We start from the raw sequence: 16,321 nt of genomic DNA on the forward strand, positions 1-16,321 counted from the left end.
TGGCAAATCTTGATTTTGGATGATTTTCACCGACGAAAACCGACTTTGACGACTCAAAACCTACTGTAATCGTTCGATAGACATATCCATTGATTTTGGATATTTATCGACCTCAACCTCCTACCAATCATGCGCATAATTATTTCTTTCCAATACCCAATGTGTTCTAAGATCATTGTAAACCTTACCTTTGGGGCAATAGAGAAATAAAAATGAAAGAGTAATATGTGATATGATAGATGATGTGCTAGAAAAAGAAGCGAGAAGAGTAAAATCATTTATTTATTGATTTGTTATACTTTAACATATCTTAAAACATGTCTTGATTTGCAAGTTCAAGTAATGTTGTTGCTGCCTCCAAGTCCATGTTATTGATCTTAACTTTCATGTAACCACCTAGCTCTTTTAATGAAGCCTTCATTTTCTGAAGCTCCTCTAAATTAGGAGCATGATCTTTTCCAAGGGGATCCTTGTTTTTCACACCATTGGAAAGTACGTCTCCTTTCTCCTTGGCCACTTGGAATTGGTTCTTCAATTCCTCAACCTGCTGGTTGAGTTGGTAAACCTCATTATTTTGTGATGGCTCACCCACATCGTCTTGATCATCTTCATTTTGGTAAAGAAACCTATTGGCCACAGTCTCTACACTTGGATTGCCAAAACTGAAAGGGTTACCACCATGGGAGAATAGAATAATAACAATCTGAATACCACACAAAATTGACAACTCAAATGCTTTTTTAAAAAGGCCACTCTTGCGCTTGGAGAAAGTGACCATTCTTGCCTCTCTTTCTTCCACATACTTAATTTCAATTTTTTTTCGACCCATCACTCTTTCGTTAGTTGATTCACCTTGTTTTTCTATAGAAATGGTTGAAGAAAAATGACCAAGTTGATAGTGCATTTATAGAGGTGTTGGGGCTAGCTTTAACAACCTTAAATTAATATTATAATATTTGTAGAGATATATGGAAAAAAAATATTGTTTATAATATTAAACTTTTAAATGTAACGGATTGCCACTTTTGGAATGTATTAATTATTTATTTAAGTTGACTTTTTAGTTTTTAGAACTTTCTACATAAATAGGAGTAATATTTAATAATAGAGGAATTAAATGTATAACATTCATATTCCCCACCTATTCAATGATTTTCAAGAAAACTAATAAATATAAAAATTTAATATTTTTTTGGTACATCGGAAAAAATATAAAAATTTAATATAATAGTATTATATTAATATTTAATTTTAAATTATAATATATAAATATATATATCTGTAAAGTAGACTTAAAAAAATAGCATTAAACACATAAATAAATAATAAATTTCTTTTTTATTAAATACATTAAATAAAAAAATTGAAAACAAAAAAAAATAAAAACTACATCCACTTTACTATTCATTATATTAATTATTATTGGTTAAACTATTCAGATTCTCATATTTAAAAGTATATATTAAAATTTAAAACTTTTCAATTTCTCTTATTTAAAATTAAATATTTAAATTTTAATTATTCATTACATCTTGAGGTTAATTTAAAAAATAATAATTGAAGTTGACGACCTTTACATTATTGACAACAATAGATTGTCAATAATAATTTGTTTATATTCTTTACTAATTTTAAAAATTTTAATTTTAATTATTAATCATAAGTTGATAAACTTTAAAAAATAACATTACTAACAACTAACATTTGCCTATAAAAAAATCGTCTCCCTATTTCTGCTCACTCAGGTATTGTCAATGTTCAATCATTCAACTATTCTATTATAAATGATCATTTGGTTTCCCTGCCTCAACTAACTGTCCCATCGGCTTGTTTCCTATGTCGCTGGTGAGATTCTCCGACTGTCTTACTAACCGTTCTAGATTTTTGGGTGTCAAAATGGCTAAAGCTTATTTATATTATCAATACATAGTAATTAAACTCACAAACTAATAAATTATAGTAATACATAGTCATTAAGTTAAAGAAAGACCTTTAATCTTTTATTCAGTCAATAATAATGACAAATTCGCTATAGTTTAGAGATTAAAAACATATTTAAACCTATTATTTTCAGCTATCTATAATAATGTGTGTACTACTAAAAAAATATATACATATATTGAAACACTTAATTTTTCCTTGTACTTCTCTCTTCTGGTTAGATCACATTTTTTTATATGTAAATATTAGTTGTTAGTAATATTAGGAAATTAATTCATCTTCAGATCCTGGATCCTTCACATTTCATCTCATAAAACCCTTACCATTTGAGTTAAGTCATGCAGACTCCGATTAGATGACATCAATCTAAGTGTTATGCTATGAGGGCAAATGCCCTCACTTAATTTTGGAAAAGAACATTAGAAAAATATTTGAGTAGTAAAAGTATGTGTTTTTTATGGTTCATTTGATAAAAAAAATGCTCTCACCTGTGTCTCACATTGCTAAATGCTCTAACCTGTGTCCTACATTGCTAAATGTCATCACTTGAGTAGTAAAAGTATGTGTTTTTTATGACCATTTTAGTAAAAAATGTCATCACTTGTGTTCCCTATGGTAAAAAAATGTCTCACTTATAATAGTATATGTTAATGTTTTTTATTATAAATTTACTAGTGTTTTTTACCCGCGCGTTGCACGGGGAATACATCTATTATATTTGATAGGTCAATTAATACATTGATCATTAAAAATATAATAAACAACTGATGAAATAGAAGAGTATGAAATGATGAGCAAAGTGGACAAAAAGTCTTAAATTAAAACCCTTGTTGCATAGATTGAACTTCGTACAATTGAATAACTAATAAAAAAATTGGTTAACCAAATATCAAATTATGCAAAACATATTAGGGGATGTAGTTTAATGATGGCTAATAAACAATAGCTGATTTAATCTACAATGAAAAAAAGAGAAAAAATTATTTATGTACGTGATTATGCGAGTTCATTTTTTACACAATAAAATAAACTAAGTTTGCATATCAACATGAAGTCGTTTCACATTCTTCATGAGCCTAAAGACAGTAACACAAATTATAGATATGAAGAATCACCAATAAAGCATTCAGAACACATTTTAATCTTAGAAAAAAAAGAATGTACCGCGAAATTTGTTATTCTATAATAATTTGTACAAAAAAATTAAAGTGGACTATATTATTATGTAGTAAAAAATTAACATCAAACTATATTATATTATGTTTTTCTTGTAACAAAAAAAAATTCCGATGAAATCTTATTAACATTTATTTTTATGTAGAAGTATTTTCATGTAAAATATTCTTCCTATATATAAAAGCTTTTAGGCTCTTTCTAATACATTTAGATCCAGCTTCTCCTTACTCTCAGGATGCCTGAAAGTCTTTTCTCAAGTCTATCTGGTGGGTAATATCGATGAAGATGATGACACCCACCATACCTTGCTTGCTTCAAGGTCGATCTCTTGTATCCTCCTCCTGCCGAAGACTTTAAGGGCCCGTTTGGTGGTCAGGATAGGATATGATAGGATATGATATGTGAACAGGATATCAACATGATAGGATAAGAGCAGGATAGACTCTTATCATATCCTGTGTTTGAGGTGCACATGATAATGACAGGATATGATAAGGAAAAATGTATCAGATTTATATTTGAATAAAAAATACATTTAAAATTGATCATTCTATTAAATTTAATTTCTTTACATTTTCATGAATGAGTCTATATTTTAAAATAAATAAAATTAATTTAAATTTTATTAATTAGCCTATTTTATTGTTTTGAAGATACCCTATATTTTAAATAAAATTATGCAGTTAACCGATTGATTTTCACTTAGCTGTGACACGTGATAATTAACAATAAAAGTTAACTAAATTAAGAATATTATTATTTGAAAAGTAATTTATATTTGAATTATAAATTATTATATAAGTAGTTTTAAATAATAGGAGATGAAAATAAAAAATTAATCTATTACTATTAAAAAATCAATATTTGTAATCAATGTTTTTCACTTAGTTGTGACACGTGATAAACAATAAAAATTAACTAAATTAAAAATATTATTATTTCAAAAATACTTTATATTTAAATTATTATATAAGTAGATAAATAATTTTTAAATAATAGGAGATGAAAATATTAAATTAGTCTATTATTATTAATAAATCAATATTTGTAAGTGAGTAGTCTATTTTTACTATTTATGAATAATAACTTTATTTATTTTTTTATTTTAGTTAAATTAATATTTTTATATTTATTAATTAATATTATTATAAATTATATAATATTAAAATAAATTAATTTGGAGTTAAGATACTGAAAGAAAATATAAAACTGGTATCCTATCCTGCTCTATCCTAGCTCCCCCCTCAGGATAACTTTTACACATGATTGACAGGATAGGATAGAAGACAGGATAGTGTTATCATATCCTGCTGGTGCAACAAACAACAAATAACAACAGGATATGATTATTATCCTGTCCTATCCTATCCTATCCTGGTCACCAAACAGGCGCTAAGAGTAAACCTTGTCATTCCAACTTTCATCTATCGAGTTTCAGTTGCTTTTTCTGTTGATCCAGGTGAGAAAGCTTACTAATGCAACCTCTGCTTTTGTCTATCTCCCAATATAAGAAGCATGTTGCTTTGCTCTTATAGTAGTACTAATAGGCGTACTTTAGAACAAATTTCTAGCGAAGGTCTTGACAGTTTGGAACTAAAAGGTTTGGTTCATTAATAATATGTAGTAGTTTCATCATGCTATTCTGCTTTTGAGCTTGTTGTACTTACCGGATCATTTCTGCGATAAAAAAATTTAGAATAGTAAAGAAGTCGTAGTATGCTCCCTTTACTCGCTCTAGTGCTCAAGTGATAGCTGAGTGCATACTGTTAGCATCTGAATTATATATAAAAGACTCTTAAAAACAACTACTTAATTCTCAATTACAAATAATATACATTACATCAGAACCTAATTATTATTTGTCAGTGACATAAGTGTCGAAAATAATAGTAATGGAAATTTCGAATGGTGTGGATAAGGGTTAAAAGTCTAATCTCATAAGAAAGAAAAATCTCCATTTACATCAAAATCTCTCTCAGATTTCTCTACCTCCCTATCACCACCGTTTTTCTTATAAATTATCCACAAACACACTCACAAATTCCACACAGTGCCTAACATCATATACAAATTTTGTTTTCACTACAAACAGAGTCTGTTCTCTGGCATAAAAAAAACGCTTCATAAAGTAACAAGGTATCACATTTTGAATTTAAATCTTTAAAATATTTATTTCTAATTAAAAAATCAAATGAAACTTGCTTCCAAATCAGCAGCAATCCTAGGTGCTATTCCTGATTGTTGTCCAACTTTAACATGAATTAATATGAACTCATGTTAATTCAAATGAAACTTGCTTCCAAATCAGCAGCTTCCAGCCGTATCTGCATTCTAAGTAACAGAAAATCAAGAACTCATGAAGTGAGATTGATAGACATGTTAGAGTAGGATAGACTAAAGACCACCAAACATAATAGCAATATGTGCAACATCAATCTAGCTATGATAGTGCAAAGATAGCAATCAAATTTGCAGACAGATATGAAAGCCAAAGAATGAATTGAAGCCACTTTTTGGCTATGGCCTTCCAGTGGTTTCCATAACCAATCAGATCTATTTGTAAGGGGAAACTAATCACATGCTACTAAAGAAGATGAATGGAAGAAAACCTCTCTAGAAATTTTAGACCCATTATATTTGTTGAACGGCTAAAACAACTATTTGCTTTATGTAGCACTGTTGTTGAAAGTACAATAACCAAATAAAAAACATATACTGATACTAAATCGTAATGTGATAATTACACACTCATGCAAGCAAGACTTCCAATCACACTAAAGTTTGATTAATTGAACCATAGTAGAACAATGATTAATTATAAAATCTAATATTGCCTTCGAAAAGTGACTTTTAATATATGTAATGATGATAGATAGATGTAGAATTGATGAACTAAGTCAGTAAATCTATATATGCATCACAATAGTGAAACACCAAACACACATCTCTATCTCTTATCTGGTGAATATATACATATGCATCACAGTAGTGCCACACCAAACACACATCTCTATCTCTTATCTGGTGAATATATACATATAATGGACTGAGCAAACCTCCATGAGTACTGGTCTCACATGTTTCGTGGCTTACTTGAAATGAGAGCAAGATAAGACCTTGAGTCATCAATCATGTTTCATATTCAGCTAGCTGAGAATCAGAGAGTGTAGTCAGAAAGAGGTATGCACCTCATTGTCGTTCTGTACCTACGGATAAATTCATGTCAAATGTTTCCAGGGAAGCCAAGGAAATCAATTTATTGTTAGAACATTGGTTTAGGCGTTTAGCATATTAGAAAGGATAGCACCAGTTTTAAAAGTCTAACCTCAATAGTATAGCTTGAGCGAACAAAGATAAGCAGTAAAATCTCATCCATGATATGTAGTTCTGTAGTTGTAACGGCAAGCATCAACAATAATAATTAATTTCCTCGGTGCAAGAAGCAGGCAAAAAGAAAAAATTACCAAATAAAAAAGTTGCAAGGAAAAAAATCTACAACTTCTCCTTTCTCTCCCCTCAATTCTTTCACTCCCTCAATCCACTTCACTGACAATGATTAGGTTAATCAAAACATACACAGATCAATGTTTCACCTCCTATAACATATGACACAAATTTTAGATGCAAATTAAGAAAAACGAATAAAATAGAATCACATACAAAGGAGAATCAGAAAACATAAAAAACAAATCAAAATATTGCAAAATTCCATATAGAATATAAAATGGACTCACCCTCCATGGCTTCCAAAGAATCTCTTTTAGTGGAATATCTATAAAAAAAAAACCTGAAGAAAAGAATTTGAAATTAGCATGGTAAGTGATGAACGAAATTGACCTTGAAGTCAAACACGAGTGAATGAAAGTTAAAGGTAAAATAAAATAAAATTAAAAAAAACCATAACATATTATGCAAGCAAAGGAAGAAAATAATTTGAAACTTTCATCTGCAACCTTCCCAATCAGTCCAAGGCAACAAATCAGAGGGATACGATTGCAAGTCGATGGCAAAGTGGTTCCGTTGAGAGATGAGACGATTTTGTGGGGGTGGTTCCGTTTAGTGGAGAGATGAGATGAAAATTGCATGGAGGAGATGAATTCCATGGAGGAGATAGTGGAGGTAGGCAAGGTTTTAAGAGGGTTTTTGCTGATGAGATGTATTATTGATTAAAATCAATTATCACAGATTTTATATTAAGATAAAATCATGAAATAAACAACATAAATCCTAATCAAATCTAAAATTAAAAAATGTACTAAATAAATATAGATAAAAACTATCAAAATCTAACAAATCACAATAAAAACTCATAAAATCCGGAATTAATTAAAAATCCGAAAATTCAATAAAAATACCATAAAAAATAATTAATACTCTAAAAATAAATAATAATATAAATTAAGATAAAATACAGAAATAAACAACATAAATCCTAATCAAATCTAAATTTTAAAATGTACTAAATAAAAATAGATAAAAACTATCAAAATCTAGCAAATCACAATAAAAACTCATAAAATCCGGAATTAATTAAAAATTCGAAAATTCAATAAAAATACCATAATAATTAATTAATACTCTAAAAATAAATCAAAAATAAATTAAGATAAAATCAAAAATAAAAAACCTAAACCCTAATCAAATCTAAAATTTAAAAATGTATTTTTTTATTAAGGAGAAATAAGGTAAGGAAAAATCAGGGCACATGTGGCAAGTGGGGCCAAGGAGAAAGAGCTTACATGTAAAATATTATGTGAGAATCAATCTGGGAGCGACACGTCACTAACTTGGTCTGTGAGAGCGGCACGTCATGCTAGGCAAGCACCAACAATAATAATTAATTTCCTCGGTGCAAGAAGCAAGCAAAAAGAAAAAATTACCAAATAAAAAAGTTGCAAGGAAAAAAATCTACAACATCTCCTTTCTCTCCCCTCAATTCTTTCACTCCCTCAATCCACTTCACTGACAATTATTAGGTTAATTAAAACATACACAGATCAATGTTTCACCTCCTATAACATATGACACAAATTTTAGATGCAAATTAAGAAAAACGAATAAAATAGAATCACATACAAAGGAGAATCAGAAAACATAAAAAACAAATCAAAATATTGCAAAATTCCATATAGAATATAAAATGGACTCACCCTCCATGGCTTCCAAAGAATCTCTTTTGGTGGAATATCTATAAAAAAAAACCTGAAGAAAAGAATTTGAAATTAGCATGGCAAGTGATGAACGAAATTGACCTTGAAGTCAAACATGAGTGAATGAAAGTTAAAGGTAAAGTAAAATAAAATTGAAAAAACCATAACATATTATGCAAGCAAAAGAAGAAAATAATTTGAAACCTCCATCTGCAACCTTCCCAATCAGTCCAAGGCAACAAATCGGATGGATGCGATTGTAAGTCGATGACAAAGTGGTTCCGTTGAGAGATGAGACGATTTTGTGGAGGTGGTTCCGTTTAGTGGAGAGATGAGATGAAAATTGCATGGAGGAGATGAATTCCATGGAGGAGATAGTGGAGGTAGGCAGGATTTTAAGAGGGTTTTTGCTGATGGGATGTATTATTGATTAAAATCAATTATCACAGATTTTATATTAAGATAAAATCATGAAATAAACAACATAAATCCTAATCAAATCTAAAATTTAAAAATGTACTAAACAAATATAGATAAAAACTATCAAAATCTAGCAAATCACAATAAAAACTCATAAAATTCGGAATTAATTAAAAATCCGAAAATTCAATAAAAATACCATAAAAAATAATTAATACTCTAAAAATAAATAATAATATAAATTAAGATAAAATACAGAAATAAACAACATAAATCATAATCAAATCTAAATTTTAAAAATGTACTAAACAAAAATAGATAAAAACCATCAAAATCTAGCAAATCACAATAAAAACTCATAAAATCCGGAATTAATTAAAAATTTGAAAATTCAATAAAAATACGATAAAAATTAACTAATACTCTAAAAATAAATCAAAAATAAATTAAGATAAAATCAAAAATAAAAAACCTAAATCCTAATCAAATCTAAAATTTAAAAATGTATTTTTTTATTAAGGAGAAATAAGGTAAGGAAAAATCAGGGCACATGTGGCAAGTGGGGCCAAGGAGAAAGAGCTTACATGTAAAATATTATGTGAGAATTAATCTGGGAGCGACACGTCACTAACTTGACATGTGAGAGCGACACGTCATGCTAGAAGTTGTTCTTTTCTAATATATATATATATATTGATATTGATATGTATATATTGCCCCAACTCCGTCAAATTTCTGGATCGATCCGCCGATGGAATCACACACACCTATATATATATATATATATATATATATATCACAACTATCAAGGCAAGTGATATACCCACTTGGCACCGATTCACGAAATAATTTTCCTATCTTATAATGAAGCACGCACGTTGGACTTGACTCGATCAAGAAACGCGGAGGAGGAGCAGTTTTTATCAACTCACAAACCACCAAGCACGACCATAAGTCCATCACACATAACCACATGTCGTGTGTCCAAAGAAAAGTCACTCACATTAAGCCAATGCTAACTAGTGGAACCTTCCTTTTCTTCCCAATATAACCACAACCCACTTCCCTCTTTCTTGCATCAAAGAAAACTATTAAACCCACAAAGCAAAAGAGGAAGATCTCTCATATCATATATATCATATCTTCACATAATTAATCATCACTACTGCAGTAGTGTCATGGAGGTTGTTGGCAATATTGTCAAGAGGAGATCAGGATCATCAAGGTTCTTCAAGAGGCTGAGGAAAGAGACTTTGAGGTTAAAGTTTCTATTGCCTTCATTGTTCAAGTGGAAGAGGCTTAGAGCTTTGCAGGTTTCTTTCACGGACAACGTGGTTTTCAAGGTCTTGTCCGCGTTTGAGGCCATTGTGCTTGTTTTCAGAGCTTGCTTATTTTACCTATGTTGTGGTTGCAACTTTTGATTTTTTTAGTATCATCAAGTGTCTGCTTCTCTTTCATGTAATTACTCTTTCAACAGTTTTGTAATATTCTTTCACTCAATCATTCTCGACCATTTGGGACTTGATGCAAACAAAGCCTTTTACCTGTTATATTTTCATATCTATTATGGATGCTTAATTGTCACAAAAAGAAGAGAAAGAAACCATGGAAACAGAGAATGTACAAGGATATTGTGTCTGGTTCATGGATCCTTTAAAAAAAACACACACACGTACGCGCGGAATTCAAATCCTACTCCAACATCAACACTTGAGCTAAGCATACGTTGGGTGTTCCAATTGTAACTTTTTATATAAAAGTGTGGGAATTGAGTCCTAACATTTCTCAACAACTAAGCAACAAAAGGTGTGTGTTTTCATGGTGATGAATATAGACTATAGAGCATTTCCAGTTTCTACTTTTGGATGCTTGTGTGGATGGAACCGCAATGTTATCAGGTTCAACAGGAGAAATTTTGTGACTTTAATTCATTTTTTTTCTAAGGAATGAGCAAATACGATTTTATAAATGATAGAACAACCTTCATTTCTAAGTTATTTTTCCAGATTGAATTACAGCTAACTCAAATTATAATGTAATATTAGATTCTATTATAAACTCATTTATTGAGCCACTCATATACCATAAATGTTAAGTATCGAAAAACGTTCATTTTTTTAAGTCAATTTTTAAGGTATAGTTAAGTCTAATCTAAATTCTAAAGCATTTTTACACACCGTTTCCTCATATATTTTTCTTCTTTTCTTATTACATGACTTATCCTATTTTTCATTAGTGTGTCTTTTTACTCTTATATTTTTTAGGTGTTGGATGGAAATGAGGTGTGAAAGATGATTTTCATTGTAAGATTTGCATGTTACTCCTATCGAGGCTCTCTTGGGCCTTGGGATGCCAACAACATTGGTAATGTTTTTTTTTTCCCACACAGCAACTTACCTCACTAGTGAGTAGTGACCCTCAATAGGAAAATATCTCATGAACCTGACAGTTTAATCTTGCCACCATCTTTTCTTATCTCTTCTGTTCTCTCTCTCTCTCTTGCTTGCAGTGTTCCTCCTCACTCCAACCTTGCTTGCCTCTGAACTGATACCATGCATTCCTTAACATGCACCCCAGTTTCATCTCCTTCTCACACCCTTCTAAAGCCAAACAACAACAACCCTTTATTGGGTTCAACTTGGAGGCCTTGTCCACCTTTGAAAAGAAGAGCCTGCTTCACTACCAGAGCTCTATTGTCATCCACCAAAGAAACTGTTTTGAAGGATTTCCAGGAACGAAGAGCTCTCAAGGTAAAGCAAAACCCAAATTTCCCTACTCTCTGTTCTATCTGCTCATTTTGTTGACTTTCTTCATTGATATGAATTGTAATGTTTCTTAAGGTCAATCCTGTTGAGAACAATGGAAAGTCACATCTTACCTTCACTAATGACTACTATATGATATGTTGACTGATTTTAGAAAACATTTTGAATTTTTATTTTCACGGATGATTACCTGTATTTTTTTTTCTGAACAAAATGGGGAAATTAATTGACAGCAATCAACAAATTGCACTGAAATATACAAGTGAGTTGTGACACAAGAGAATTTCATGTCCTGCAAGTCATGGAAACAAAGGAGATATGCCAAATACTAAACAGAGAATTGCTTGTTTTTTTCCATTTGGTTGAATTCATTCACTATAATATAATTCTATTTATACTATATGTCTTAACAAACCTTTGGTTCTTTTTGAAGATTATCTCAGGCTTGCATAATTTTGATAAAGACAATGTTGCCTCTGTTGTCACTGCTGCAGACAAGGTTCTTTACTTCATTCATCTTTCATTTTATCTATGACCCCCAACTTCATCCATGCAATTCTTTTGTTTCTGATCATGGTTATAAACTGCGGTTGTGGCATTGTAAAATTGCGGAATAGTAGATAAATGCAGGTTGATGTTGATGCAGCGGCAATTGTGGTCGCGGTGCATGCTGCTATTTAAAACCCTGTATCTGATTGATGACCAAGGAACTGTGAATATGAATTATTCCCCCTCATTATCAGACTCTTGAGGTTTAGAATGATCTTTTTTAATTTGATAAGCTAGATTTAGAATGATCTTGTATCTGGTGTTGGGAATTCTCTTGCATCTTCATGAATTTTTAATTGAAGTCTTAGACCATATTCTAAATTATATTTTATTTTGGTTTCTTTCTTCTGTAAAATACTTGACAGTACAAACTAACATACTAATGCTAATGAGAATTTCTTGTAATGCCCTGTGCTTACAGGGGGGAGCGACTCACGTGGATATAGCATGTGACCCGGAGTTGGTCAAGCTAGCTATCAGTTTAACTTCTTGTCCGGTATATTCATGATTTTCTTATGGATGTCTTGACCAATTATAGTGAATTAAGGTTGATGTTTATTATAGTAATGGTTCTTGCAGGTTTGTGTTTCTTCTGTAGATCCTGCAACATTCCCAGCTGCAGTTGAAGCAGGAGCACTAATGGTTCGATCTTTTGTCTCGTTCCATTTTCCATTCTCAGTTCCAAGTTCATATTGTAGTCATCCCATTGGCATAACCATGAATGATATTAGAATGGACGTTGTAAGATTTTTCTTGGCATGATTAATGGCATTGGCAGGTTGAGATTGGAAACTACGATTCATTCTATGAGAAGGGAGTAGTTTTTACTCCAGAGCAGGTAAAGAGTGCTTTTCACTTAGAAACTTTGTCACTTAGAATGTGTGATGTTTGTCAACCGCCACATATTACACCAGAAGAGTTAATTTTGGACTTTCAACTAGTTCTTTCTGAATTTCTCTGAATAACTCAAACAGTACTAATTAGCTTGCTGTTACTAATTTTAATGGAAGACGTATAGAAGCTTGTAACTGGCTTATTTTGGTTTTTCATGATCAACCTTTCTGTGCAGATTCTAATACTAACAAAGGAAACAAGGAGGCTACTTCCTTCTATCGCCTTGTCTGTTACAGTTCCTCACACACTAAGCCTCCCTGATCAGGTTAGAAGCAGCAATTTCACTTTCCTAATGCACAATATGCTGATGCTTACCTGTGTATATAAATAAACGAAATCTAAAATCTTAACAGGTCAAGCTCGCAGAGTTACTGGAACAAGAAGGCGTGGATATTATTCAAACCGAGGGAGGAAAATGTTCCAATCCTACAAAGTCTGGTATACTGGGTTTGATTGAGAAGGTAACTAGAAAAATATGTTCAGTTTACTTATGCTTTTTCCCCTGATTGCCTACATTCTCAATACTTGAAATTCAAGAATGTAAGGCTAAAAAAGGCTGGTTGTGGCAATACAAATGGTTTAAAACAGCCAATGAAGTTTTCCAGGAGATTTGCTAGATGATTGAGTGTCTCATTGACATTCCAATTTCCACATTATAAATCAACATGTTATAGTCAGAAACAATATTTAGACAACTCAACTTGATATGCCGGCTATGTTTATGTGCTTGAATGTATTTACTCGTTTGCCTTCCAAAGTAGCTCATTTATTTCTGGTGAGTGTGGTTTGATCCAAAAATGCCTCACGACATTCTTCGACTTGTACACACTCAATTATATACTACGATTTTGGTTGTAAACACAATGATGTGGGACTTCTCTTTTCAACACTCCCCATCAAGTCTAATTGTATTAGTCGAGTTAGACTTGCTTTTGCTTGGGTTTGTACTCAAATGAAGCCTTGAAGGTCGTTAGTGTGGACTTGTGTTCCTTCCGTCAGAACTTGATTCTCAAGGCCCCATGGTTTTTTTTAGTTGATAGTAGCATTTTTTCACTGAGCCCCATCTATTTTTGTGTTAACTCTTTATTTTCCTTTTTACTCCCTTTTTTTGGATCATGGGCTATGAGGCCATTTGAACTTTGATACCACTTGTATAGTATTTGAATAGTACAAAATGGCTTTGGTAAATAGTTAAACGGAAACAAGCCTGAAAGAACTTGGTGTTTCTCCACACTTTCACAAATGCCACACCTAATGCCTATTTGTTAAGCTTTGTGCACGCCATTAGATTTTCTAGATACATCCAATTAATCCAATTAATACAACTAAAATCTTCTATACTAGGACAGAAAGCACTAGGAAATTCTAGATTAGGTTGCCATTTTCATTCTTGTGTTTTATAGCTATATCTAGTTAATTCTAGAAATTTTATAGCATCTTTAATCAATGTAATTACACCTCTGCCTTTCAGAGTAGCTCATTTGGTTGTTTTTTATTTTCTCTATAGAAAAAGTCCATGCTGAAGCTATTATTTCACCCCTGAAAGCAATAAAGAATTCTCTTCATTTATGTTAATTAAAGATCCCCTGCTGTTGGATTTCAACAAAAGGAGCAATGATTGCTGCATTGATTAATCATGGTTTCTTGTAACAAACCTTTCATTAAATTATGAAAATTCTAATCACTGGTCATTATAGGCAACACCAACTTTAGCAGCAGCATATTCTATATCGCGAGCTGTTAAGATACCTGTCATGTGCTCATCTGGGCTAAGTGCTGTCACAGCACCTATGGCTATCACTGCTGGAGCTGCTGGAGTGGTATACATTTTTATTAAAAAAATTCCCAATTTACTATTTATAGCATTCACAGACCTACTTAAACTAGTTGAAATTCACCTTTCTAGAGACATGTTATTGATCAGTGACTCAGTGTGTTTCCTGATCACAGGGTGTGGGCTCTGCTGTTAATAGACTAAATGATGTGGTTGCCATGATTGCTGAGGTCAGAAGCATTGCTAATTCATTGAAGACACCCTTTCAGATATGCCCTGCAACACATGAAGTGGAAATTAACAGACAGTAGTATGAAGGTGGTGTAGGTAGTGAATAAAATTTGTGAAGAACATTTGGATCCTTCCTTAAGCATGACAACTTCTAGGATCCACCTTTCTTCTTCCTTTCTATTGTAGAATTTATTCTAATCTGAAAAGAGAGTGTCTATTTGGAAACTTGTTGCACCAGACATTTGTTACTAAACATCACTCTCATATTGAGTTTTTTTAGAATCTCATAAATTCAGGATATTTTCTCAAAATTATAGGTCAATTTCTTCAAAACAGTACTGATTACCTTCTCATAATTCTCACAAGGCCTTTACCTTCTTTCGACACCATTTGTTACTTGCATTATTGCTCCATCTCCAAACCTTCTTCACAATAGTTTGGGACATTTGAGTTTTTCTAAGCATCAAAAGATGGTTTGTGATCTTTCCTCTTTTCTAGTTTTAATAGCGAGTCCTCTCAATTAGATAAATAACCAGCCCCTAGTATCTTAAGCGTGTTCATGTTAGGTCGTGGCCAGACAAATCTAACCAAATCACTTGGAAGGGTGTTGATTGAGGAGGAACGCCGAAACTCCAGTAAAGGGGAGTGGTGAGATGATAATCTTCATGGTGCTCTGTTGTCCATCGTGCCCAGGAGGGGTCCCTGCGATGATACTCTGTCGCTCGAATTAGAACATGGGTTTAAGGGATTGAGAAATGAGATAGATTATATGTACCTTATGTTCTCCAAGCCTTTAGATTTTATAGAACTTGGGATTACGTGGTTCGAGACGGTTATGAGTGCTTAGCACTTTCTCGAGCTTCGTACCATCGTCTTGTTCGCTCGTTCACAACTACTTGGGTTGGTCGGGCGGGGTTGATCGTCCTTATAATTGATTGGGTGAGGAGACAACAGTCAACCCAGGGGTGATCGGATGGAGCGTCTCGCAGAACCGTTTTCATTTATATTTGCTTTAGTTAATTGTGACATTTGGGGTCAAAGGCGTTTGTTGTCTTTGGATTCAATAGTTTGTAACCTTTAATGATAATTTTTTATGTTGTACTTGGTTATATCTGACCGGAAAAAACTTGGTGTTATAGTATTTTTCAATCAATTTCATATAAATGTTAAAATCTACTTCGAATCTTTTTTAAAGAAAAAAACTGAAATCTACTTTCTATCTAATAAACCTGAGTCGTCGTTTAGACAGTGACCTACTTAAAATTCACACTCTCACACAATTAGTCACATCATCTTCTTTTCTAAAAAAAACTATAATCTCATAGAGAGTGATAGCACTCTCGCGCTCCTCCTTTAGTGCTTGTTTCTTTTACTCGTCTCTTTTTCAAATCTTTCTTCACTCCACTTTGCTTTGGTTTCTT

The 16,321-nt window shown here is 31.9% G+C and overlaps 2 protein-coding genes across 2 annotated transcripts; one reads left to right on the forward strand and one right to left on the reverse strand.

Moving 5' to 3' along the window:
• Window positions 1-310: 310 nt before the first annotated feature.
• On the reverse strand, window positions 311-778 carry LOC130710803 (agamous-like MADS-box protein AGL29). The gene has a single exon (XM_057560169.1). It carries the CDS (start codon window positions 776-778, stop codon window positions 311-313), a length of 468 nt encoding a protein of 155 aa, XP_057416152.1.
• Window positions 779-11,116: 10,338 nt separating this feature from the next.
• Window positions 11,117-15,205, forward strand: LOC130714757 (uncharacterized protein ycf23-like). Its single transcript, XM_057564705.1, has 9 exons — window positions 11,117-11,437; window positions 11,886-11,951; window positions 12,423-12,497; window positions 12,581-12,643; window positions 12,780-12,839; window positions 13,071-13,160; window positions 13,249-13,356; window positions 14,593-14,715; window positions 14,846-15,205. Exons 1-9 carry the CDS (start codon window positions 11,240-11,242, stop codon window positions 14,978-14,980), a joined length of 918 nt encoding a protein of 305 aa, XP_057420688.1. The 5' UTR covers window positions 11,117-11,239; the 3' UTR covers window positions 14,981-15,205.
• The last annotated feature ends 1,116 nt before the right edge of the window (window positions 15,206-16,321 follow it).

Source organism: Lotus japonicus, chromosome 4 (assembly GCF_012489685.1).
Source record: "Lotus japonicus ecotype B-129 chromosome 4, LjGifu_v1.2".
NCBI lineage: Eukaryota > Viridiplantae > Streptophyta > Magnoliopsida > Fabales > Fabaceae > Lotus > Lotus japonicus.

What these genes read in the sequence shown, in the direction of transcription:
- LOC130710803 (XM_057560169.1), bottom strand. Translation starts at nt 778, where the DNA reads ATGGTCACTTTCTCCAAGCGCAAGAGTGGCCTTTTTAAAAAAGCATTT.
- LOC130714757 (XM_057564705.1), top strand. Translation starts at nt 11,240, where the DNA reads ATGCATTCCTTAACATGCACCCCAGTTTCATCTCCTTCTCACACCCTT. An exon ending in TTGTCACTGCTGCAGACAAG is followed by an intron (nt 11,952 to 12,422) that starts GTTCTTTACTTC and finishes CTGTGCTTACAG; the next exon opens with GGGGGAGCGACTCACGTGGA. An exon ending in TAGTTTTTACTCCAGAGCAG is followed by an intron (nt 12,840 to 13,070) that starts GTAAAGAGTGCT and finishes CTTTCTGTGCAG; the next exon opens with ATTCTAATACTAACAAAGGA.